At 40.6% G+C, this 27,008-nt stretch overlaps 1 protein-coding gene across 2 annotated transcripts; it reads left to right on the plus strand.

Moving 5' to 3' along the window:
- Nucleotides 1-8: 8 nt before the first annotated feature.
- On the plus strand, nucleotides 9-24,604 carry cUnh4orf33 (chromosome Un C4orf33 homolog). Of its 2 annotated transcripts, none has more exons than XM_083765430.1 (6): nucleotides 9-142; nucleotides 3,603-3,787; nucleotides 20,565-20,637; nucleotides 20,752-20,803; nucleotides 23,173-23,372; nucleotides 23,908-24,604. In XM_083765430.1, the coding sequence occupies exons 2-6, from the start codon at nucleotides 3,607-3,609 to the stop codon at nucleotides 24,005-24,007; spliced, it is 606 nt and encodes a 201-aa protein (XP_083621556.1). In that variant the 5' UTR covers nucleotides 9-142; nucleotides 3,603-3,606; the 3' UTR covers nucleotides 24,008-24,604. The 2 variants fall into 2 exon arrangements, with proteins under 2 accessions (XP_083621556.1, XP_083621555.1); XM_083765429.1 differs by lacking the exon at nucleotides 9-142 and adding an exon at nucleotides 3,312-3,414.
- The last annotated feature ends 2,404 nt before the right edge of the window (nucleotides 24,605-27,008 follow it).

Genomic DNA, 27,008 nt, shown 5'->3' on the forward strand with positions numbered 1-27,008 from the left:
GACAAGAGAACAACAGTTCCGCTTTCAATTCGCCCGGCAGAAGATCAGAAGTCAGAAGCTTTTAGTTTACAGTCTATGATCATTTGATCAGAATTAAGCAGCTCTACGATTAGGATCTGCTGCGTATCTGCGTTGAGATAATGTAGGTTTTTATTTACGCTACATCCTTTTAACTAATAATCTATGGGTGTATAGTATTTTCACCCTCTTCACGACACGTCACCTGACCACCAGCGCTGTTTTGTTTTTCGATTACGTCACCACTGTCACTGTACTGTACTGTAGTATTTTAGAATGTATTCATTATTGATACAACTTCTGGTTTAAAACAGTTAATTCTACACAGTATGTTTCATAACAGTGTGCTGTGGTCAAACTAAGTATATGAATGTAGGCTATAAGTATTGGCATCAAAATGTACTTGTCTTCAAGTACCAAAAGTAAAAGTACTCATTATGTCAGAATGTCAACTACGTATATAGTCAAAACAGGAAATCATCATAGGAGGTAAAAAAGGAAAAGAAACATAGGCTATAGGCTACAGTGAGGGGGAACAGGAGGGGGGATTCAGATTTTACGGGGGCCAGTTTTGAATTGCAGCCGTCCGTATAGGTGCCCTTTGAGAGCGGTTTTGAAGGAGTCGAGGGATTTGCATGTCTTAATGGCTGTTGGTAGGGCGTTCCACATTTTGGTGGCATAGGAGCGAAATTAATTTAGTCCCTTGTTCGTGCCGAATCTGTATGATGATGTACGATGATAAAAGCGCCCCTCACTTAACACGGGTGTGATTTTTAAATGTATTATTGATCCAACAAACTTCCCCATTATGGACTATTATACATGGCATGTTTCACAGCAGTGTGCTACGAATACGATCCTATTGTGATTGTGAACCGTGGTCGGTCGAAGCTGTGCTGCTTGTCATGTGGAATGTCTGGTGATGAGAGGTTGTCAACTTGTCACTGTCATGTGTCAACGTAGTAAATGCTGCCTTTCTTGTCCGGCTGGCAGGGTGCAATGGCTCTGGCCAAGTGGTGTGATTGTATTTCAACTGGCTTTTCCCCCGGGGAGGCGGGGACTGCCCGTAAGTCAGACCTGCGTGGCCACGTTACCTTTCCAGTGATGTAAACAGGTTTTCAATGTAATGAGTCCCGGGATGCAGGGATGGTCTTTTAGATGAGTCCCACTTCAACGACGTTAGGAGTCATATTTTGCCATTTTTACAAATTGCAGCATTTCACTCCCATTTAATTTGATATGGTTATAATGTCGTTATATTCATGTAGAAAACAGAAGAAGAAATTATTATTATAACTAAAGCTTGCAAGATAAACTAGAATAAAAAAACAGTACAGTAGTACAGTAGTGCATCCTGTGGATGCAGAGGTCGGTGTTTTATTGTGTCCCTTAACTACAAACTGCGTTTTGGGATGCAAAATGCACCCTATTTTAATCTCTGCCTTTCCACGCTGGTTAAATAAAGGTTACACATGTTGCTTGCACTTTAATGTCAGCATTATTATCAGGCTATCATACGAAAAACAACTATTGACTTTGTTCGACCTGCCCTTGAACAAGAGTTAAAACAGCCCCTGACATATTGACGTGATGTGCATGTGCTTTGATGTTTGTTTTTTCACTTTTATGTAGGCTAGATTCAATTTATTTTACATCCTCATGCAAGTGTGGAACAAATGTTGACATGCAGGCAGTTAAACCAAGCATAATACAAGTACATATAACAATAATTTATGTGTTTCAATTGTAACATGTAAAGAATGTGAGTAACCATACAAATGTACAATTTAAATATCAATATATGTGCAATGTATGCATGCAAAAAACAATATCAATATGTAGACATTGGATATACAACAACAGAAGGTAGTGTAATTTGTTAAATTCGGAGAAAGATACCGTGCAGGAGAGTTGTCCCAAAATGAAAAATATAAATGCTGTGTGTGCATGTCTGTTGTGAGCAAGTAAGACATTTGACCAGGAAGTTGGGTCATTGTTCGAGACTCTTGACAGCCTGAGGAAAAACAAAACAAAACAAAACAAAAACATGATTTATGTCTCTCTCGGTGACTCTGGAGGCGATTGCCTGACCATAGGAGAACAAACAGTCCATTGCTGAACAAAACAGTGCAGTGGGCACTTGTAAATATTGGCACCAAAACAGAGTGGGCATCAGGATTCAGTACCTTGTAAATTAAGTCTTAAAGGACCACTTCACCACTTTTCAACCTATATCTTACCTATCTCGTTAGGCAGATTATTTTAAACAATATTATTTTACAGAAATGTTTAGATTTGTATTATCGTGAGAATAATGGCTTTCATTTTCGCATTGCAACTTTTCAGTACTAGAAAGCCTGCAGTTTTTGTTAGCTTGGATTCCCCATCGATGATGTCACTGGTGGACGGGTTTCTGAACCTATGAGACAGTAGAAAAACATTGTGATATTTTATCATGAACATTAGTGAGGACCTAGTATATGAAGATAGGTTGAAAGGTGGTCCTTTAACGCAGCAACCTTAATTTTATTATTATACATCCTTACTAGTATATAATTTGTATCAACTGACTGCATATTATAATTGGAACTGTTATCACGGATCGAGCAGCATCAGTCCAGCAGTAAATGCAGTATGTGTTTGTATTTCTATCTCTATCTATGGTTTGGGGGCACATGAGCAAGCCTGTTAACAAGCCAGCTCCTCTCTCTTGCATTGACGAGGAGTGTACTGTGCATGTACAACTTACAATGAGTCAGTCAACAAAGATCCTTTTTATACATGATACTCACTAGTCATATAATATTTCATATGGTACCTCTAACCTCACATCCGTAATTGATGCTATGTGAGAGTATGCGTGTATTCGAAAGTCATGTTGGAACGCCTACTGAGTGTCAAAACAATATGTATTAAACAATGTTAAAGTTACCAACAATGTAGCTGTACGGAACGTTTACTACTGTACTGTACTGTACTGTACTGTACTGTACTGTACTGTACTGTACTGTACTGTACTGCTTCCAAACTCCTGTGCTCCATATAATATACTGCCCAATGTGTTGTCACTCAGTCTAGCTACAGTGGCTGTAGAACTGCAAAATGGCTGTAAGTGGCGTAGCCAAAGCGTAGCTACTGAAAATGAGCGGGGCGTGGTTTACAAAATGTGATATTTTCCATGCGTTATCTCCTTGTGAGATGGAGATTAAACTCGAACAAGCTAACACAATGACCAACTGTTGACCTTTCTGTCTCCTCCCTTGTTGAGTATAAAAGCACAAAGAATTAAGGCTCTGTTTTAATCAGCAAACGTTTCACCGCTGTTGGCAACATGGGGGTCGCCTACGGACTACGATGCATTTCGTTAATCTACGTTCTACTGTACTGCGATTGTCAGTAAGTCGCCCGCCTCGTGCTATACTGTACCTGCTGCGAACAAGACTAGATCCTTTCTACATTGTCGATTCTGAAAGACTGTAAAGATGGGGTCAAATGCGGAGAACAGATTTCACTGCGGTATAACGTGTGTGACAAATCGGACGACTTTGACTTTCTCATTTTCTTCTTTTTTCTATTCTTTATAGTGAGATGACGTATGAGATCACGACGACCTGGGACAGTCTCCCCGTGAACCATGACCCCGTGACCTTCAAGATGTCTCCCGGAGACGGAGGGTTGAAGTTAGAAGTGTTTGCTCCTTTCTGGGATTCCCCCGCTGCCCCCGACGGTCCCCCGGGCAAACCCTTCCCCCATCTCTGGAACTACGAAGGTGAGAAGTAGAGAGATGTCCCGATACTGTATTGGTATCGGGAAAAGTATCGGATCGGCCCCATTTTGACCTGAGATCAGATTCTAAAAATGTGTTCTACATCCTGACAGTTTTCTGTCATTCTTCGATTTAAAAAAAATAGCAGACCTACAAAGCATGAGATAACGCTAACACCAAAAGGGGTTCCCGCCCAGAATGGGTTATTTGTCATATCGGTATCGGTGAATATGCCAGTCTAACCACCGATCCGACACATGCAGGGGTAAGAGGTCGACACTATGGCAGGTAAATCAAATGTTCATGGGACATGTGGAGTTTGCTTTGGAGTAACCCAAACTGCAAGTGCACATTTGAGTGAGGAGTCAGCTATAAACACAACATAACATAGCGATAAACACAATATGAAATCACGACACTGGTATCGGTATATTCGGTATCGGCTAACACAGAAATTGGGACATCCCTAGTGAGAAGGGACGTACAGTAGTTAGCCGCTCAGTGAAGTCCTTAGTGTTCATTTAAAGGAAAGGGTTTGTACACGACATTGAATAACATTTTGTAAAGACACAGAACAACACGTGTACAATCTTAGAGTTACAAATGGATAAATGAACACAGGGGATTTTAGAACGCTGCTACGGCGTCGTGGCTACATGGGCTCTCTAGGGATGTGGAAGTTTATTGATGTGGAACTGCTTTTTTATTCTCAGAATACAGCCCATGTGCATCAACATAATGGAGCCAGGCAAATGCTTTCACACTGCACAGTACACACACACACATGCACACGCACATGTGCGCACACACACACACACACACAAACACACAGACACGCACACACACACACACACACACACACAGACACAATAAAAACAAAAATACCAGCTGCTAAAGAGTAATACTTTCTCATAATAATTAACTGCAGTGTTGACTTATTTTTAATTAGATTAAACATTAAAATGAGATTATGAATAATTGCCACTACTAAGTGATGTCCGTATATATGATGTGAGTTAAGAATCTAAAGACAAACAGAGACTGTAGAGGGACTCTATCTGCTTATGAGCTTATGAAGGTATTAATTAAATGTCATTAACATTAAAATAGTGGCACAGCAGCTGCACCTTATATAATGAAGTTGAGTAGCAGCCTCATCCAATTGACCTCAAGTTCGATTCCTGGTTAATAAGCGCCAACCGTTTGCCCTCATTAATGTTACTTATCATTATATTGGAAATCAACCGTAGACCGTAATCAAGGAGGATGCTAATGAGCATATGCCCTGCATGCTATCGACCTGTCTGCTTATGGATGATTCTCATTCTGTTCGGTTAATGAGAATGATCGTTTTCCCTGAAAAAGAGAGTATGCTGAGTTCATACTAAAGAGACTTTAGCGCCGATTATCCAACAGTTATTTTTTGAGTGGTGCAACCACTCCAAGGAACATGTGTTAATGAGAACCAGTATAATGAGTACCAGTAGGGGCGCTGTTGTGCCATGCAGAAACAGAGAGAGAGAGAGAGAGAGAGAGAGAGACAGTGCTGCACTCACACTTTGTAGTACCAAATTCAGATGCAAATCTGGGTCTCGCTCGCTGTGTCATGTGTGAATGGTTCGAAGCCGGAGCGTGAGCTTAGTGCTCACATAATATGCCCCCCTGGGCACTCCCAGACATCTGGCACGTTTGATATCTGGAGATTGAAAATCATGCTGGAAGTATGAAATGTATTGTATTGTTGTGACCAGCACTGAAAGCAGCTGAGCACAGAGCAGAGGTTGATATGGTGTTTGTTTGATTGTGTAAGATAGAGAGGTTTATAAAGAGAGAGAGAGAGCGTTATTGATCCTCGTGGGGAAATTCAGGTGTGCTCCACAATGTGTAGGAGTAGTGAGTGTGTATTTGGGAACGCATGTCCTGCACTTTTGTGTTGCAAGGTTTGCAGGTTCTGTGAGGTTACAACTCCTTAAATTGTTACCCACACTAGCTTACATAATGTAGGTCTAGGGTACAATAAACTTAAAGGTATATTCAGTGATTTCACTCAAAAAACCTTAGGTTTCGTTTTTGGCTGTGGGACCCAGCCTTTCGTCCAATCAGGATAGAGAGTCAAAAACGAAACCTAAGGTTTTGACCCCCAGGGGTTAACTGGGGACAGGGAGGAACTCCTTATATGGCCAGCACACTCTATAGTAGGGAGGATTATCACAACAAAACAAAAAAATAAGTGATATTTGAATTAAGTGAAATCACTGAATATACCTTTAAAGGGTAAATGGTGTATTTATATAGCGTTTTTTTTTTAATCCAAAGTGCTTTGCATTCACCACACACATTAATTCATGCACTGATGGTGGAGGAAGCCATGCAACGCACCAACCTGCTGCACATCAGGAGCACTTATTAGGGGTTCAGAGTCTTGCTCAAGGACACTTGGACACTAACTCTGGGGGAGCTCACAGGGATCGAACTGGGAACCATCGGGCTGTTCTATATACCAGCCACTCTACCCCTGAGCCACTGCCGCCCCTAGTATGGTTGGAACACCATGATTGGAATACCTTTTGACCTTAGTTGTAAATGACTCCATCCCTTCCTTATACCTGCAGTGCTGCACACTAATGGTCGACTTGATTCATTGATGACAAGTTATACATATTCATTATCTCTGTCTGTCTGACAGACAGAGATGCAGAGGTATGCAGAGGTATAGAATCAAGGTTAGATCAGAAAGGTGGTGCAGTCCGTAGTGCTGCCGACCTCACATCTGGTGTCCCGGGTTCGATTCCCGACTGGTGCGCTGAGGGGCGTGTTCCCTCCTCCGCGTCATCAGCGGAGGAAACAAACATGAAAGACAATTAGCAATACGGATGAAAATACATTAAAATGATCTAGAGTAGAATAAACATGAGTTTGTATATATATATATATATATATATTGTTGTGTCTGTATACTATTTTTGTAATAACTTAACTAGGTGGTTAATATGTGTGAGTAGTAGTAAGGGGCACCCTTGGTCCCCTAGGGACCTCGATGTATCGATTTCTGTACTGAGGGCACTCCCTAGGGACGAGGGGGCGTGGCCTAACCCTTTTTTTCCCCCGATGACGTCATTATATTGATTTTGCTGATTGGAGCTTCCGGTATCTGAGGATCTCATTATATTGATTTTGCATGAGTGTATTTCCATGTTTGTCAGTTTGAGTCAGCATATTGATTATCTACAAGACATAGCCATATGGTGGTAATGATTCTGTATGTGTGTCAACACCAAACATAGTATGTGTGTGTGGGCATATTGCATCCCCCTTCTTCTGAGCAGGGTGTGGGATTGGCATAATGGGACAGCATGGTCCCCCGACCCCCAACTCACGTCCAGCTCCAGAGACTAATGAAGTCTCACAGATCTATTGTTGGGAGTTAAGCTGTGTGTGGTGTGGTGTGTGTGTGTGTGTGTGTGTGTGTGTGTGTGTGTGTGTGTGTGTGTGTGTGTGTGTGTGTGTGTGTGTGTGTGTGTGTGTGTGTGCGTGCCTGCGATATTGATTATGTTTGCAAACGACCCCGTCTCATCCACCCTGCACCGACTTCCAGCTACTTCCCTCTGGTAGACGGTACAAACTAGGCATGCCACGGTATGAGATTTTACAGTACGGTACGATGCCGATATTGATAATCTATACCTCGGTATTCCAAGGTATTTATATTTATAAAAATAAAATAAAAAGATTGCCCCCCTGACCTATGTCTAGTGACTACCTCCACCTCCTTATAAGCCCTTCTTTGTTCCCCAACATGCAGGCCTACACACATATATATATATATATATATATATATATATATATCATAATATATGCCATGATTATGAATTGATTACCCTGGACCGAATGGAAACAAGACAGCAAGGACTTTTATCAGTGATCCCTTTGGATATGTGTTTGACTGTATCCTATACTGATTACACTTCTGCCAATAAAGTATTCAGTCAGTGAATCAATAGCTATTCCCCAGTCCCCATTGTATTTCACTGTACTATGGCACCCCCTAATGGCCGTTTTGTACCCAGTATGGTGGAGCAGAGGTGATGCAATCTGCGCATGATCACAACTGTCAATGTGTGCCTCCGTGTTGACAGTCCACACTTAGTTACTACATATGGAAATATGGAATATACATTTGGATCTGGGCGTTTTTCACCATCACTAACTCAAAGGTAGGAAGCAACTTTTCAATCTACTGCATCTGTGGGGTGAAAATATTTGTGTTAAGTGTTGTTGAGGTTGTTGTAACCGTTTGTTTTTTACTGTTTGGTAAAGTTTTGCATGGTTCAGGTGTCTTAATGTTTTGTTTTATTGTATGACTTGGATTATTTTGGTACGTGGTGGCGTATTTTGTGACATTTGCATGGTTCAGGGTGTCTTAATGTTTTGTTTTAATGTATGACTTGGGTTATTTTTGGTATGTGGTGTGGTGTTTTGTGAGTTTTGCATGGTTCAGGGTGTCTTAAGGTTTTGTTTTAATGTATGACTTGGGTTATTTTTGGTATGTGATGTGGTGTTTTATGACATCTGCATGGTTCAGGGTGTCTTAAGGTTTTGTTTTAATGTATGACATGGGTTATTTTTGGTATGTGGTGTGGTGTTTTGTGAGTTTTGCATGGTTCATGATGTCTTAATGTTTTGTTTTAATGTATGACATGGGTTATTTTTGGTATGTGGTGTGGTGTTTTGTGAGTTTTGCATGGTTCAGGGTGTCTTAAGGTTTTGTTTTAATGTATGACTTGGGTTATTTTTGGTATGTGATGTGGTGTTTTGTGACATGTGCATGGTTCAGGTTGTCTTAAGGTTTTATTTTAATGTATGACTTGGGTTATTTTTGGTATGTGGTGTGGTGTTTTGTGAGTTTTGCATGGTTCATGATGTCTTAATGTTTTGGTTTAATGTATGACTTGGGTTATTTTTGGTAAGTGGTGGTGTATTTTGTGACATTTGCATGGTTCACGGTGTCTTAATGTTTTGTTTTAATGTATGACTTGGGTTATTTTTGGTATGTGATGTGGTGTTTTGTGACATGTGCATGGTTCAGGGTGTCTTAAGGTTTTGTTTTAATGTATGACTTGGGTTATTTTTGGTATGTGATGTGGTGTTTTGTGACATGTGCATGGTTCAGGGTGTCTTAAGGTTTTGTTTTAATGTATGACTTGGGTTATTTTTGGTAAGTGGTGGTGTATTTTGTGACATCTGCATGGTTCAGGGTGTCTTAAGGTTTTGTTTTAATGTATGACATGGGTTATTTTTGGTATGTGGTGTGGTGTTTTGTGAGTTTTGCATGGTTCAGGGTGTCTTAATGTTTTGTTTTAATGTATGACTTGGGTTATTTTTGGTATGTGATGTGGTGTTTTGTGACATGTGCATGGTTCAGGGTGTCTTAAGGTTTTGTTTTAATGTATGACTTGGGTTATTTTTGGTATGTGATGTGGTGTTTTGTGACATGTGCATGGTTCAGGGTGTCTTAAGGTTTTGTTTTAATGTATGACTTGGGTTATTTTTGGTAAGTGGTGGTGTATTTTGTGACATCTGCATGGTTCAGGGTGTCTTAAGGTTTTGTTTTAATGTATGACATGGGTTATTTTTGGTATGTGGTGTGGTGTTTTGTGAGTTTTGCATGGTTCAGGGTGTCTTAAGGTTTTGTTTTAATGTATGACTTGGGTTATTTTTGGTATGTGATGTGGTGTTTTGTGACATGTGCATGGTTCAGGGTGTCTTAAGGTTTTGTTTTAATGTATGACTTGGGTTATTTTTGGTATGTGATGTGGTGTTTTGTGACATGTGCATGGTTCAGGGTGTCTTAAGGTTTTGTTTTAATGTATGACTTGGGTTATTTTTGGTAAGTGGTGGTGTATTTTGTGACATCTGCATGGTTCAGGGTGTCTTAAGGTTTTGTTTTAATGTATGACATGGGTTATTTTTGGTATGTGGTGTGGTGTTTTGTGAGTTTTGCATGGTTCAGGGTGTCTTAATGTTTTGTTTTAATGTATGACATGGGTTATTTTTGGTATGTGGTGTGGTGTTTTGTGAGTTTTGCATGGTTCAGGGTGTCTTAAGGTTTTGTTTTAATGTATGACTTGGGTTATTTTTGGTATGTGATGTGGTGTTTTGTGACATGTGCATGGTTCAGGTTGTCTTAAGGTTTTATTTTAATGTATGACTTGGGTTATTTTTGGTATGTGGTGGTGTTTTGTGAGTTTTGCATGGTTCATGATGTCTTAATGTTTTGGTTTAATGTATGACTTGGGTTATTTTTGGTAAGTGGTGGTGTATTTTGTGACATTTGCATGGTTCACGGTGTCTTAATGTTTTGTTTTAATGTATGACATGGGTTATTTTTGGTATGTGGTGTGGTGTTTTGTGAGTTTTGCATGGTTCAGGGTGTCTTAAGGTTTTGTTTTAATGTATGACTTGGGTTATTTTTGGTATGTGATGTGGTGTTTTGTGACATGTGCATGGTTCAGGGTGTCTTAAGGTTTTGTTTTAATGTATGACTTGGGTTATTTTTGGTAAGTGGTGGTGTATTTTGTGACATCTGCATGGTTCAGGGTGTCTTAATGTTTTATTTTAATGTATGACTTGGGTTATTTTTGGTAAGTGGTGGTGTATTTTGTGACATTTGCATGGTTCAGGTTGTCTTAAGGTTTTATTTTAATGTATGACTTGGGTTATTTTTGGTATGTGGTGTGGTGTTTTGTGACAGTTGCATGGTTCATGATGTCTTAATGTTTTGGTTTAATGTATGACTTGGGTTATTTTTGGTAAGTGGTGGTGTATTTTGTGACATTTGCATGGTTCACGGTGTCTTAATGTTTTGTTTTAATGTATGACATGGGTTATTTTTGGTATGTGGTGTGGTGTTTTGTGACATTTGCATGGTTCATGATGTCGTAATGTTTTGGTTTAATGTATGACTTGGGTTATTTTTGGTAAGTGGTGGTGTATTTTGTGACATTTGCATGGTTCAGGTTGTCTTAAGGTTTTATTTTAATGTATGACATGGGTTATTTTTGGTACGTGGTGTGGTGTTTTGTGACATTTGCACGGTTCATGATGTCTTAATGTTTTGGTTTAATGTATGACTTGGGTTATTTTTTGGTAGATGGTGGTGTATTTTGTGACATTTGCATGGGTCAGGGTGTCTTAATGTTTTGTTTTAATGCATGACATGGGTTATTTTTGGTACGTGGTGATGTATTTTTGGTATGTGGGTATGTGGTTGGGGAATTTTTACATGGTTCATGATGTCTTAATGATTTGTTTAAGGTATGAGTTGTATTATTTTGGTAAGTGATTGTATGTTTTGTGGCATTTGCATGGTTCAGGTTGGCTTAATGGTTTATTTTAATGTATGACTTGGATTATTTTTGGTACATGGGGGTGTATTTTGTGGCGTTTGCATGGTGCATGGTTCAGGCATGCCGCGGGCATGTCTGTGGCCGTTTGAGGTGTGAGGTTGGGGTTAATACTGAGTAATGTACGGTTAGTTCATGGTAGTAGGGTACATGTTTAAAGTAATCATGTATATCATATTGGCGTAACTAAATTTGAAATGAGTTGAGTGGACTATGTATTTTTAGATGAACACAATATGTTGTTCACCTACAATTATTGGGATCGATGACTAGAGTAGACTGACGGCATTTTACAATAGCTACTATTACGTATTATTGACATTTAAAGTTAGATAGACTATAGTCTATACGACATGGTGGTATAGGCATCCATGGATTTCCAGGGAATTCAACCCGAATCTGTAGACGGGGTCTGTACACAAAACACAATGTTTTGTGTTGACAATAACTACGAGGCAATAACAGCCATCATACTAGTAAATATTATGTATACTAGTTAAATTATCTAAACTCTGTGATTTGGCATAGACATTTTTCACGACACATAGGAAGAGTCTAAACTACATGCATAATAATAAAATATGGTTGAATGTTTCAAATAGTGGATAGTTAGAATGGGTCATGCATGTTTTTAATACAAGCACCTTAACATCACCATGTCTGATGGTGCAGTGTGTAAATGTAACAGGTTATCTACATTGTGTATACTAAAGCATGTAATACTGATGTACCGATGTTTTTCCAAGAGTTCAGATCGTATAGTTTAGAAAATTGTGTAAGTCTATACTATACGAGGTCTTTAGATCATGGTCAGCACCAAATAGCATACCAAAAGTCTGTATCTTATGTTTATCAGGTTTTATTTTGATCAGAAAATAGACAATTATCCAGATGAACATACACTGTAGCACAACATGGAGCAAAATGTACAAGACAATGAATTCACCAGGACATCAAATATACTCAGTCATCAACTATTTCTAATGTATATATATATATATATATATATATATATATATATATATATATATATATATATATATATATATATACGATGATGCAATCAGGTCAATCATAGTGGCAATAGTTATGTCCTTGATTATTATTTTTTGGATCATATCAGGGTAAATCCTTCCAGTAATGCAAATAAGATGTACATAGCCTATGGATTCTTGACATTGGCAGTGGTCCTACCTCAATACCGCTAGTTCTCAATACCTTAATAACCCCCGGTATAAAATCATCAGTCCACAACTTGTTCATTAAATCTTTAAAATGATTGTAGAAGTAATATCGGGGCGTAATATTCAAACATGTGTGCTCGGTTTGACTAGAATGGTCTATGCGGCAGCCGTTGCAATCATCCTTCATCTGTTTGGTTATAGCGTTTGCGAGTAGTTGACCAACATGTATTTTCAGAATATCTGTAAGATTTGTGGGGTTTGTCCCAGCAAACTCATCCAAAGTCAGTGGCCAATTCAGGGGGTATGGCGGCGAAAGCAATGGTGTGTCGGAGGCTGGAGGGTCATGGGGAGCAGTTGAATTTGGGGGTGATAGGTCTACCCTCTCAAAATACTCTGTGTCCCCCGTACCATAGCCCCAAAATGCCCTCTCAAAATGTTCATCGTTCTCCGGATCATAGTCGCAAAATGCCCGGGCATCATCATATTCATCGCTGTCCGTATCTGCAGTAGTGATGTTATGCCACCACGGGGGGTGTATACATGGTCCATTGCGGGTCCATCCACCATGAGAGGTCCCTTCATTCGAGTTTGATTCTCCCAATGAAGAAGTAGAATCCTCCATGGTGTGTGAATGGCGCAATATACTGGCAATAAGGATATTATCTACATCTATGCAACTACTCTATATAGCCTATGCCGTGGACTCTCCAAGCTTAAATTATAAAGTATATTGATCAATATTGTTCAAAATCGTATGGCTAATAATTAACAAAAATTAATACATGTACATGTAGAAACATGCATTATTTTTTATTACTGAGAAACATAGCACGTATTTACACAAGTATGTTACACATTACATTTAATAGACATGTTCAGTTCATTCCCATTCGCTTTGGGGTTTCAATCAGGTAGAGTTGGGTTTCAACCATCTAGTTTTTAGGTGAAGCAGACGCTGAGATCGTCGACATGCCTTGGGTGCAGACAGAGGGGAGGGTACGTCCTCATCACCAGAGTCTGCAGGGGATGGTGGTGGATTGGAGTAGTTCTCTGGTTCAGAGTTCGGTGCTCGGGAGGACGGGGTTGTAAGGGAGAGGTGTACAAATTCCGCATTTTCGGACAGTCCAGGAGTTTTCTTGCTCGTAGTCATGTCCAACGGTTCGATGCTAGCAAAATATTCCTCATCCGTATCGATTATTAACCCGTCCGACTCGAAGTCCTGCTCATCGATTCTCGACATATGGTTACTTAGCAGCTCCCCGGCCATGATCTCGTCCTCTGCCCTCTCTTTGTATAATTCAAAATCACGGGTATAGACAAATTTACCCCGTGTTGAATTATATTCCTCTAGTCTGAGAGGGGTAATATACGGTCTATATGACTGGTGCTCCACAGGTTCAACGGGGTTACGTGGTTTACCCATAGCCTCCATGACTAATACTGAGAGGAGATAGTTGATGACAAATGGTGTTTCCTGAGAAATTATCTCCTATAGCCTTATCCTCTGGTGTGAATAAGCCTTATCCTCTGGTGTGAATAAGCCTAACTCTCTTTGCTCTATACATACATCTAGATCTGAGCCCTCCCTTTTAATTAGTTTGTTCCTTAGCTATACACCCCACCCCTCTCAGTGATTATTCATGGTAGTGTCTACAATACATTTACACTGATACATTTCAACTAGGCTATTAACTTATGTTGTCGTCAGCAGTTTCAAACCAGTATCTAAAAAATAATGCATGTTTCTACATGTACATGTATTAATTTTTGTTAATTATTAGCCATACGATTTTGAACAATATTGATCAATATACTTTATAATTTAAGCTTGGAGAGTCCACGGCATAGGCTATATAGAGTAGTTGCATAGATGTAGATAATATCCTTATTGCCAGTATATTGCGCCATTCACACACCATGGAGGATTCTACTTCTTCATTGGGAGAATCAAACTCGAATGAAGGGACCTCTCATGGTGGATGGACCCGCAATGGACCATGTATACACCCCCCGTGGTGGCATAACATCACTACTGCAGATACGGACAGCGATGAATATGATGATGCCCGGGCATTTTGCGACTATGATCCGGAGAACGATGAACATTTTGAGAGGGCATTTTGGGGCTATGGTACGGGGGACACAGAGTATTTTGAGAGGGTAGACCTATCACCCCCAAATTCAACTGCTCCCCATGACCCTCCAGCCTCCGACACACCATTGCTTTCGCCGCCATACCCCCTGAATTGGCCACTGACTTTGGATGAGTTTGCTGGGACAAACCCCACAAATCTTACAGATATTCTGAAAATACATGTTGGTCAACTACTCGCAAACGCTATAACCAAACAGATGAAGGATGATTGCAACGGCTGCCGCATAGACCATTCTAGTCAAACCGAGCACACATGTTTGAATATTACGCCCCGATATTACTTCTACAATCATTTTAAAGATTTAATGAACAAGTTGTGGACTGATGATTTTATACCGGGGGTTATTAAGGTATTGAGAACTAGCGGTATTGAGGTAGGACCACTGCCAATGTCAAGAATCCATAGGCTATGTACATCTTATTTGCATTACTGGAAGGATTTACCCTGATATGATCCAAAAAATAATAATCAAGGACATAACTATTGCCACTATGATTGACCTGATTGCATCATCGTATATATATCTATATATATATATATATATATATATATATATATATATATATATATATATATATATATATATATATACATTAGAAATAGTTGATGACTGAGTATATTTGATGTCCTGGTGAATTCATTGTCTTGTACATTTTGCTCCATGTTGTGCTACAGTGTATGTTCATCTGGATAATTGTCTATTTTCTGATCAAAATAAAACCTGATAAACATAAGATACAGACTTTTGGTATGCTATTTGGTGCTGACCATGATCTAAAGACCTCGTATAGTATAGACTTACACAATTTTCTAAACTATACGATCTGAACTCTTGGAAAAACATCGGTACATCAGTATTACATGCTTTAGTATACACAATGTAGATAACCTGTTACATTTACACACTGCACCATCAGACATGGTGATGTTAAGGTGCTTGTATTAAAAACATGCATGACCCATTCTAACTATCCACTATTTGAAACATTCAACCATATTTTATTATTATGCATGTAGTTTAGACTCTTCCTATGTGTCGTGAAAAATGTCTATGCCAAATCACAGAGTTTAGATAATTTAACTAGTATACATAATATTTACTAGTATGATGGCTGTTATTGCCTCGTAGTTATTGTCAACACAAAACATTGTGTTTTGTGTACAGACCCCGTCTACAGATTCGGGTTGAATTCCCTGGAAATCCATGGATGCCTATACCACCATGTCGTATAGACTATAGTCTATCTAACTTTAAATGTCAATAATACGTAATAGTAGCTATTGTAAAATGCCGTCAGTCTACTCTAGTCATCGATCCCAATAATTGTAGGTGAACAACATATTGTGTTCATCTAAAAATACATAGTCCACTCAACTCATTTCAAATTTAGTTACGCCAATATGATATACATGATTACTTTAAACATGTACCCTACTACCATGAACTAACCGTACATTACTCAGTATTAACCCCAACCTCACACCTCAAACGGCCACAGACATGCCCGCGGCATGCCTGAACCATGCACCATGCAAACGCCACAAAATACACCCCCATGTACCAAAAATAATCCAAGTCATACATTAAAATAAACCATTAAGCCAACCTGAACCATGCAAATGCCACAAAACATACAATCACTTACCAAAATAATACAACTCATACCTTAAACAAATCATTAAGACATCATGAACCATGTAAAAATTCCCCAACCACATACCCACATACCAAAAATACATCACCACGTACCAAAAATAACCCATGTCATGCATTAAAACAAAACATTAAGACACCCTGACCCATGCAAATGTCACAAAATACACCACCATCTACCAAAAAATAACCCAAGTCATACATTAAACCAAAACATTAAGACATCATGAACCGTGCAAATGTCACAAAACACCACACCACGTACCAAAAATAACCCATGTCATACATTAAAATAAAACCTTAAGACAACCTGAACCATGCAAATGTCACAAAATACACCACCACTTACCAAAAATAACCCAAGTCATACATTAAACCAAAACATTACGACATCATGAACCATGCAAATGTCACAAAACACCACACCACATACCAAAAATAACCCATGTCATACATTAAAACAAAACATTAAGACACCGTGAACCATGCAAATGTCACAAAATACACCACCACTTACCAAAAATAACCCAAGTCATACATTAAACCAAAACATTAAGACATCATGAACCATGCAACTGTCACAAAACACCACACCACATACCAAAAATAACCCAAGTCATACATTAAAATAAAACCTTAAGACAACCTGAACCATGCAAATGTCACAAAATACACCACCACTTACCAAAAATAACCCAAGTCATACATTAAAATAAAACATTAAGACACCCTGAACCATGCAGATGTCACAAAATACACCACCACTTACCAAAAATAACCCAAGTCATACATTAAAACAAAACCTTAAGACACCCTGAACCATGCACATGTCACAAAACACCACATCACATACCAAAAATAACCCAAGTCATACATTAAAACAAAACCTTAAGACACCCTGAACCATGCAAAACTCACAAAACACCACACCACATACCAAAAATAACCCATGTCATACATTAAAACAAAACATTAAGACACCGTGAACCATGCAAATGTCACAAAATACACCACCACTTACCAAAAATAACCCAAGTCATACATTAAACCAAAACATTAAGACATCATGAACCATGCAAAACTCACAAAACACCACCACATACCAAAAATAACCCAAGTCATACATTAAAATAAAACCTTAAGACAACCTGAACCATGCACATGTCACAAAACACCACATCACATACCAAAAATAACCCAAGTCATACATTAAAACAAAACCTTAAGACACCCTGAACCATGCAAAACTCACAAAACACCACACCACATACCAAAAATAACCCATGTCATACATTAAAACAAAACATTAAGACACCCTGAACCATGCAAAACTCACAAAACACCACACCACATACCAAAAATAACCCATGTCATACATTAAAACAAAACCTTAAGACACCCTGAACCATGCAGATGTCACAAAATACACCACCACTTACCAAAAATAACCCAAGTCATACATTAAAACAAAACCTTAAGACACCCTGAACCATGCACATGTCACAAAACACCACATCACATACCAAAAATAACCCAAGTCATACATTAAAACAAAACCTTAAGACACCCTGAACCATGCACATGTCACAAAACACCACATCACATACCAAAAATAACCCAAGTCATACATTAAAACAAAACCTTAAGACACCCTGAACCATGCAAAACTCACAAAACACCACACCACATACCAAAAATAACCCATGTCATACATTAAAACAAAACCTTAAGACACCCTGAACCATGCAGATGTCACAAAATACACCACCACTTACCAAAAATAACCCAAGTCATACATTAAAACAAAACCTTAAGACACCCTGAACCATGCACATGTCACAAAACACCACATCACATACCAAAAATAACCCAAGTCATACATTAAAACAAAACCTTAAGACACCCTGAACCATGCACATGTCACAAAACACCACATCACATACCAAAAATAACCCAAGTCATACATTAAAACAAAACATTAAGACACCCTGAACCATGCAAAACTCACAAAACACCACACCACATACCAAAAATAACCCATGTCATACATTAAAACAAAACCTTAAGACACCCTGAACCATGCAGATGTCACAAAATACACCACCACTTACCAAAAATAACCCAAGTCATACATTAAAACAAAACCTTAAGACACCCTGAACCATGCACATGTCACAAAACACCACATCACATACCAAAAATAACCCAAGTCATACATTAAAACAAAACCTTAAGACACCCTGAACCATGCACATGTCACAAAACACCACATCACATACCAAAAATAACCCAAGTCATACATTAAAACAAAACATTAAGACACCGTGAACCATGCAAATGTCACAAAATACACCACCACTTACCAAAAATAACCCAAGTCATACATTAAACCAAAACATTAAGACATCATGAACCATGCAAAACTCACAAAACACCACACCACATACCAAAAATAACCCAAGTCATACATTAAAATAAAACCTTAAGACAACCTGAACCATGCACATGTCACAAAACACCACATCACATACCAAAAATAACCCAAGTCATACATTAAAACAAAACCTTAAGACACCCTGAACCATGCAAAACTCACAAAACACCACACCACATACCAAAAATAACCCATGTCATACATTAAAACAAAACATTAAGACATCATGAACCATGCAAAACTCACAAAACACCACACCACATACCAAAAATAACCCATGTCATACATTAAAACAAAACCTTAAGACACCCTGAACCATGCAGATGTCATAAAACACCACATCACATACCAAAAATAACCCAAGTCATACATTAAAACAAAACCTTAAGACACCCTGAACCATGCAAAACTCACAAAACACCACACCACATACCAAAAATAACCCAAGTCATACATTAAAACAAAACATTAAGACACCCTGAACCATGCAAATGTCACAAAATACGCCACCACGTACCAAAATAATCCAAGTCATACAATAAAACAAAACATTAAGACACCTGAACCATGCAAAACTTTACCAAACAGTAAAAAACAAACGGTTACAACAACCTCAACAACACTTAACACAAATATTTTCACCCCACAGATGCAGTAGATTGAAAAGTTGCTTCCTACCTTTGAGTTAGTGATGGTGAAAAACGCCCAGATCCAAATGTATATTCCATATTTCCATATGTAGTAACTAAGTGTGGACTGTCAACACGGAGGCACACATTGACAGTTGTGATCATGCGCAGATTGCATCACCTCTGCTCCACCATACTGGGTACAAAACGGCCATTAGGGGGTGCCATAGTACAGTGAAATACAATGGGGACTGGGGAATAGCTATTGATTCACTGACTGAATACTTTATTGGCAGAAGTGTAATCAGTATAGGATACAGTCAAACACATATCCAAAGGGATCACTGATAAAAGTCCTTGCTGTCTTGTTTCCATTCGGTCCAGGGTAATCAATTCATAATCATGGCATATATTATGATATATATATATATATATATATATATATATATATGTGTGTAGGCCTGCATGTTGGGGAACAAAGAAGGGCTTATAAGGAGGTGGAGGTAGTCACTAGACATAGGTCAGGGGGGCAATCTTTTTATTTTATTTTTATAAATATAAATACCTTGGAATACCGAGGTATAGATTATCAATATCGGCATCGTACCGTACTGTAAAATCTCATACCGTGGCATGCCTAGTTTGTACCGTCTACCAGAGGGAAGTAGCTGGAAGTCGGTGCAGGGTGGATGAGACGGGGTCGTTTGCAAACATAATCAATATCGCAGGCACGCACACACACACACACACACACACACACACACACACACACACACACACACACACACACACACACACACACACACACACACACACACACCACACCACACACAGCTTAACTCCCAACAATAGATCTGTGAGACTTCATTAGTCTCTGGAGCTGGACGTGAGTTGGGGGTCGGGGGACCATGCTGTCCCATTATGCCAATCCCACACCCTGCTCAGAAGAAGGGGGATGCAATATGCCCACACACACATACTATGTTTGGTGTTGACACACATACAGAATCATTACCACCATATGGCTATGTCTTGTAGATAATCAATATGCTGACTCAAACTGACAAACATGGAAATACACTCATGCAAAATCAATATAATGAGATCCTCAGATACCGGAAGCTCCAATCAGCAAAATCAATATAATGACGTCATCGGGGGAAAAAAAGGGTTAGGCCACGCCCCCTCGTCCCTAGGGAGTGCCCTCAGTACAGAAATCGATACATCGAGGTCCCTAGGGGACCAAGGGTGCCCCTTACTACTACTTGTGTGCCTTTTTGAATACCTCTTTTTGAAATATCCTCTCTTTTTCTTCTTCAGTGGTGGAGGCAATGTTTCTGTCGGACGATAGTAGTTTCTTAAAAGATAATTACCTGGAGGTGGAGCTCTGTCCGTAAGTATAGCAGTCACATGCATTTATTTACTGTACAAATAATGGAAACAAAAAACATATAAATACACAAATTCTCACAATGAGACGTAATTATATGCCATGTTTGTATTCCAGGCATGGACAACAGTTGGTGTTGTTTTTGCACGGAGAAAGCCAGTCATTCAAGGTAGGCTATAGGCCACACACAATACAACAGAAATCGAGGGTTAGGTAAACAGGAATAGTGTGATTTGTAGACACAGATCTGAGCCAGACAGACCGTACGTGTCCAAGAACTGCAGTGAATGTGTATTTATTGAATGTGTAAAGAACATCCATCTACTTTAAAGGATAATTTCAGACTAGAAGGCTTTCTTTCCTTTATTTGTAGTTGTTACGTCCCCACCAAAGAGGTCCAGGTGATATTTTGTGCAGAAGCGCAATTATTGGCTATTTCCCCTACCATAAGCCCTCAATGAATTGAATTGAATTGCATTGAATTTAATGGGGCATTTGGGTTTTTGTGCTAATTTGCTTATTTCCATCGCTCAAAAATCATTTTTGTATATGTCCTCTCTTCATAATGTAAATAGTATCCCAAGCGGCACAGTTTACTACTTATTTAGATGGAAATAAGCGAATTAGCACAAAAACCCAACCCCTACCATAAGCCCCATTGAGGGCTTATGGTAGGGGAAATAGCCAATAAATGCACTTTTGCACAAAATAACACCTGGACCTCTTTGGTGGGGACGTAACGACTACAAAGAAAGGTAAGACAGCCTTCTAGTCCGAAATTCTCCTTGAACTCAGTGGGTGCCTTTTGACGCTTCCTGTCCAAACGCCCTCTGCCCCGAGATCGCCTTTTGATGCCTATATTAATATCAATCCATGTCCTGTACGCACTCATAAAACTCCGGTTCCGGTGCGGTGAACACCGAAACTGGCTTACGCTGACTATGATTTTAGAATCGTAATATCTTGGATTCTTCTTTTTGGGTCAAAACAAGCTTGATTTGTATATTGCGGCTCATTTCTCTAAATGATATGATCCTCTGTAAAAAAGTACGTTTTGGGTGTATTAAATGACAATCGCGGGACATAGCGGATTTTCAACTTCCTGATTGTAGGTGAAATGCCTTTCAGAATAAGATGCTTCGCCCTATTTAATTACTTTGATGGCGCTGTTGGCCGGTAAATGTTACTTTCCTCTTGGTCTCTCCATAGCAACAACTGCCCCTGTCTGTCACCTTTGTCTTGGTCTCTCCATAGCAACAACTGCCCCTGTCTGTCACCTTTGTCTGGGTCTCTCTCTATAGCAACAACTGCCCCTGTCTGTCACCTTTGTCTGGGTCTCTCCATAGCAACAACTGCCCCTGTCTGTCTCCTTTGTCTGGGTCTCTATAGCAACAACTGCCCCTGTCTGTCACCTTTGTCTGGGTCTCTCCATAGCAACAACTGCCCCTGTCTGTCACCTTTGTCTGGGTCTCTCCATAGCAACAACTGCCCCTGTCTGTCACCTTTGTCTGGGTCTCTCCATAGCAACAACTGCCCCTGTCTGTCACCTTTGTCTGGGTCTCTCCATAGCAACAACTGCCCCTGTCTGTCACCTTTGTCTGGGTCTCTCCATAGCAACAACTGCCCCTGTCTGTCACCTTTGTCTGGGTCTCTCCATAGCAACAACTGCCCCTGTCTGTCACCTTTGTCTGGGTCTCTCCATAGCAACAACTGCCCCTGTCTGTCTCCTTTGTCTGGGTCTCTCCATAGCAACAACTGCCCCTGTCTGTCTCCTTTGTCTGGGTCTCTCTATAGCAACAACTGCCCCTGTCTGTCACCTTTGTCTGGGTCTCTATAGCAACAACTGCCCCTGTCTGTCTCCTTTGTCTGGGTCTCTATAGCAACAACTGCCCCTGTCTGTCACCTTTGTCTGGGTCTCTATAGCAACAACTGCCCCTGTCTGTCACCTTTGTCTGGGTCTCTCTATAGCAACAACTGCCCCTGTCTGTCTCCTTTGTCTGGGTCTCTATAGCAACAACTGCCCCTGTCTTGGTCTCTCCATAGCAACAACTGCCCCTGTCTGTCACCTTTGTCTGGGTCTCTCCATAGCAACAACTGCCCCTGTCTGTCACCTTTGTCTGGGTCTCTCCATAGCAACAACTGCCCCTGTCTGTCACCTTTGTCTGGGTCTCTCCATAGCAACAACTGCCCCTGTCTGTCTCCTTTGTCTGGGTCTCTCCATAGCAACAACTGCCCCTGTCTGTCACCTTTGTCTGGGTCTCTCCATAGCAACAACTGCCCCTGTCTGTCACCTTTGTCTGGGTCTCTCTATAGCAACAACTGCCCCTGTCTGTCACCTTTGTCTGGGTCTCTCTATAGCAACAACTGCCCCTGTCTGTCACCTTTGTCTGGGTCTCTCCATAGCAACAACTGCCCCTGTCTGTCACCTTTGTCTGGGTCTCTCCATAGCAACAACTGCCCCTGTCTGTCACCTCTGTCTGGGTCTCTCCATAGCAACAACTGCCCCTGTCTGTCACCTTTGTCTGTGTCTATCTATAGCAACAACTGCCCCTGTCGTTCAACGCCACGATCACGGGGAACAAGTGGTACGGCGTGGCCCTGCTGCCCTGGGCGTACTTCCCGCCCAACATAAACAAAGTGAACCTCTTCGCCATCCACGGCGAGGGCGCCGCCCGCGTCTACGAGGCCCTGTCCCCCGTGCCCCGGAAGGACCTGGCGCCGGGACAGAAAGCCAACTTGTGAGTGTGCTGAGTAGGAGTGGAATTATTTAAGAGTAAATATTGTTTGAGGTCACATTGCCATTTTGTACTTTGTCAGAGTCAAAGCCCTTTGAAAAACTCTGATCGCATTGCTCTCCAAGACACACATTATTCACAGCAAAAGTCTTACTCTGGCAGTTTTTTCTTAGCAGTCAGATACAGAAGTGTCAACACTAGCTCCGGAACGGGAAAAAACCAGTTGGATGACAGAGATAAAGTATTGACAGGCCCGCCTCCAAGTAACTATTCATTGCTTAGATGTGTTTGCTGTCAGCGGACACCTACGGTAGCCAGCGTGAGCAGTGTTTTATTCCACCGAGAAAATGAAATGCAAATAAATAGAGAGAGATGCTGAGTGTCACTGTGTGAACGTGTGTGTGTGCGTGTGACGTGTGTGCATGTGTGCATGTGTGCGTGCACACTGCATGTGTGTGCGTGTCCCTTCTTTTGTAGATGTGTGTGTTTGCTAAATCACAAGATTACACCTCTCTCCCTCTCTCTCTCTCTCTCTCAGCCACCTCCTGCAGTATTTCCAAGACTTCTGCCTGCAAAGCATTATGGGAGAAGGGTGGGTCCAGCCAAAGTGTTCTGATCTCTGGGCAGGAAAGTGCTGAGCACGAGAAAAAAAAACTGCCAATCGTGCGTGCACGCACACACACACACACACACACACACGCACGCAAAAACAACGCGCCGGCAACTGCAGGGTGACAGTGCGACCAAAGTCATCGAGGGGGAACAAAGTGCAATCGATCTTTATTAGTTAATGATGTCAAACGGCTTGACATGAAATATGTTATCAGGTTGTCAGAGTGAATTAGGTGACATACACACACCCTCTCCCACACACACACACACACACACACACACACACACTCACACACACTCAAACACTTGCACATTTACAGACACATACACGGCTTGTCACAAGGAATTGGACGTCACCTTAAATTGCCTCAGCAGAGTGTGACCTACAGCAGCGTTTGGCTTTGACATTCAGCTACCGTGCGGCTGGTACACTCCATTTCACTGAGATAAACTTTTTTTATTCACTACTCTGTGTGATAAATGTGACACCCAACACACAACCGCACAGGCATGCACAATCATACACGTTTTCCTGAAGTGAAGAGAAAATACGCCAAAAGAACTGTTGTTTCAGTACGGTATTGTACTTTTAACTATACTTAAGTCCTACATACGTCTTCGTAGTTCGTACAAGTAACAAACAAAGAAAAAACACAGCTAAAATAGACAATCTACATCACATCGTGATGTGTTGCGAGCTTGTAGGCCCGCTGTAAGAAAAAGTGTCCAAAATAGCTATTGATTAATGTAGTTACAGTAAACTGTATAGTGCTATAATTTCAACACCTTTACTGCTGTTACCGTAATCATGTTTTTATGAATGGGTTTTTCACTGATGATGATTCCAAATTAATAGTGGTTGCTTGTATAGTGGAAAATATAATGGCTGAATTGTGATTATAATGCTTCAACGGTATTATATATATATATATATATATATATATATATATATATATATATATATATATATATATATATATAATCTTGGACCATAATATATATATATCACCACCTCTCATGCTTGTTGATTATGGATGTCAGTCCGTCCTAATAAAAACAATGAATCGTAGACTGAAAACAGCGTCATTATGTGCTTATGTGTGACACATTGATAACACCCTGACACTCCTGTAAACCCCCCCCCCCCACCCCCCCCCTTCTGTAACCCATTTAGACCTAAGGATGATTAAAAAAAATCCCCCTCCCACCTCTCTCTCTCTCTCTCTCTCTCTCTCTCTCTCTCTCTCTCTCTCTCTCTGGCGCCCCCTACTGGTACCCTATAGTCATATACTCGTGCTCATGGCCACATAGCCGCATAGGGACATTGCTGGTTGTAGGAGTGGTTGCACCACTCAAAAATGAACAGTGTTCTGAAAACCTATGTTTCTATGACAGTGGTGACAGTGGACCTTTTCCATGCCAAGGACCCCCAGAGTTATCTGTAATTGGCTGCCGACCCCCATCTGAAAGTATGTCGTTCTAGGGACCCCCCTCAGAAGCAAAGTTTTTGAGATGAAAATGTTTTCGCTCTCAAAGAATTCAAAGATATGTGCCACATTTTCACGATTTCTCAAAAATAGCAGACCTACAAGCTCGCGAGTGCCGTGCTATACGAGCTTGTAGATCTGCTATTTTTCCAATAGCTAAAGTATAACACAATGCTTATAATAAAACACCAAAAGGGGTTCCCGCCCTGGGTTAAAAAAGTATTTTACTAACTTTTTTCACCTATATACTTTTGGAAGTTTGAGAAGAAGATCACAGCGACTCTGATCCTTCATTCATGGCACACATAGAAATGAGCTCTCCTTTTCTTTGCTCGTGCACGCCAGGTCACTGGAGAGACACCTTCCTTCTATACGCGTCTCTCTTTGGAGACCTTGTATATTTATCAGAGGGCTTTTCTTGGATCAGCGCCTGGCATACATACTCCTGGAGACGGACAGGTGGTGGTGGTGGTGGTGGGGGGGGGGGGGGGTACAGGGGGGATGGGATGGGGGGGAGCTGATTGATTTCCATGTCGGGCGCATTGCTCTCCAGTGTGGCAGACACCCTAAGCCTGTATTGAGCCCTATCAGTTTTAATTGGCACGCCTCGCCTTTGAAATGTGCACAGTGATTAGGCCAAGAGAGCCCCACTGCTTAAGCCCCCTCTTTATCATGGCCTGTGTCTCGCCACCGCTGCATCGCTCGCATTCCGCACATACATTACACACACACACATACACACACACACATACACACACACACACACACACACACACACACACACACACACGTACATTACACACACACTGAGCCGCCAGCAGGTATTCAAACAGCTTGCTTACTGATATGCTGTAGAAAAAAAGGAGAAAAAAAACCTAATTTAAGCCCCAGAGTGTACAAATCATCACCGTTGGACCATTTTCATTTTTTTTCTTCATATATGAATGAAGCACGGCTGGATAGCCTATACGCCTGTTTCAAACAATTTGCTTGGTCTGAAGAACGATACCTGTAGTAGTATTAATATTTCATTACAATATTAATATTTCAACGTATCACCAGAGTGGGGGGGAGGGGGGGGGTAACTAGCAACTAAAGTTTTCAAATGATTGTAGTGAAGTACAAATTTTGGCTCTGAGATGTAGTGGAGTAGAAGTAAAAAGTACTGGAAATTGGAAATACTCAAGTAAAGTACAAATACCTCAACATTGTACTTAAGTATAAAAGTACTTTCTACCACTGCTCAAAACGTCATCACGAATACAAATGGGCCCGTATTATATACGAACACGATCACGAACTACTGTGAAGGGAGGGGGGGTTAGGGGTTGTGTGAGGGGGGGGGGGGGGGAGTGTACGGGGTTAGGGGTTGTGTGAGGGGGGGGGGGGGGTGTGTGAAGGGGGGGTAGGGGTTGTGTGAAGGGGGGTGGGGGGGTTAGGGTTGTGTGAAGGGGGGGTAGGGGTTGTGTGAAGGGGGGTGGGGGGGTTAGGGGTTGTGTCCCTACTAAGATTCAAACCCTGTCCTCTCTAATTAGTGATG

Source organism: Protomyctophum parallelum (assembly GCF_964188405.1).
Source record: "Protomyctophum parallelum genome assembly, chromosome: 5".
In the NCBI taxonomy this organism is placed as follows: Eukaryota; Metazoa; Chordata; class Actinopteri; order Myctophiformes; family Myctophidae; genus Protomyctophum; species Protomyctophum parallelum.

Bases quoted from the DNA above. Each gene is read 5' to 3' on its own strand.
- cUnh4orf33 (XM_083765429.1), top strand. From the start codon at position 3,350: ATGGGGGTCGCCTACGGACTACGATGCATTTCGTTAATCTACGTTCTA. The intron at 20,804-23,172 runs GTAGGCTATAGG...GTCTATCTATAG, and splicing joins GAGAAAGCCAGTCATTCAAG to CAACAACTGCCCCTGTCGTT. The intron at 23,373-23,907 runs GTGAGTGTGCTG...TCTCTCTCTCAG, and splicing joins CCGGGACAGAAAGCCAACTT to CCACCTCCTGCAGTATTTCC.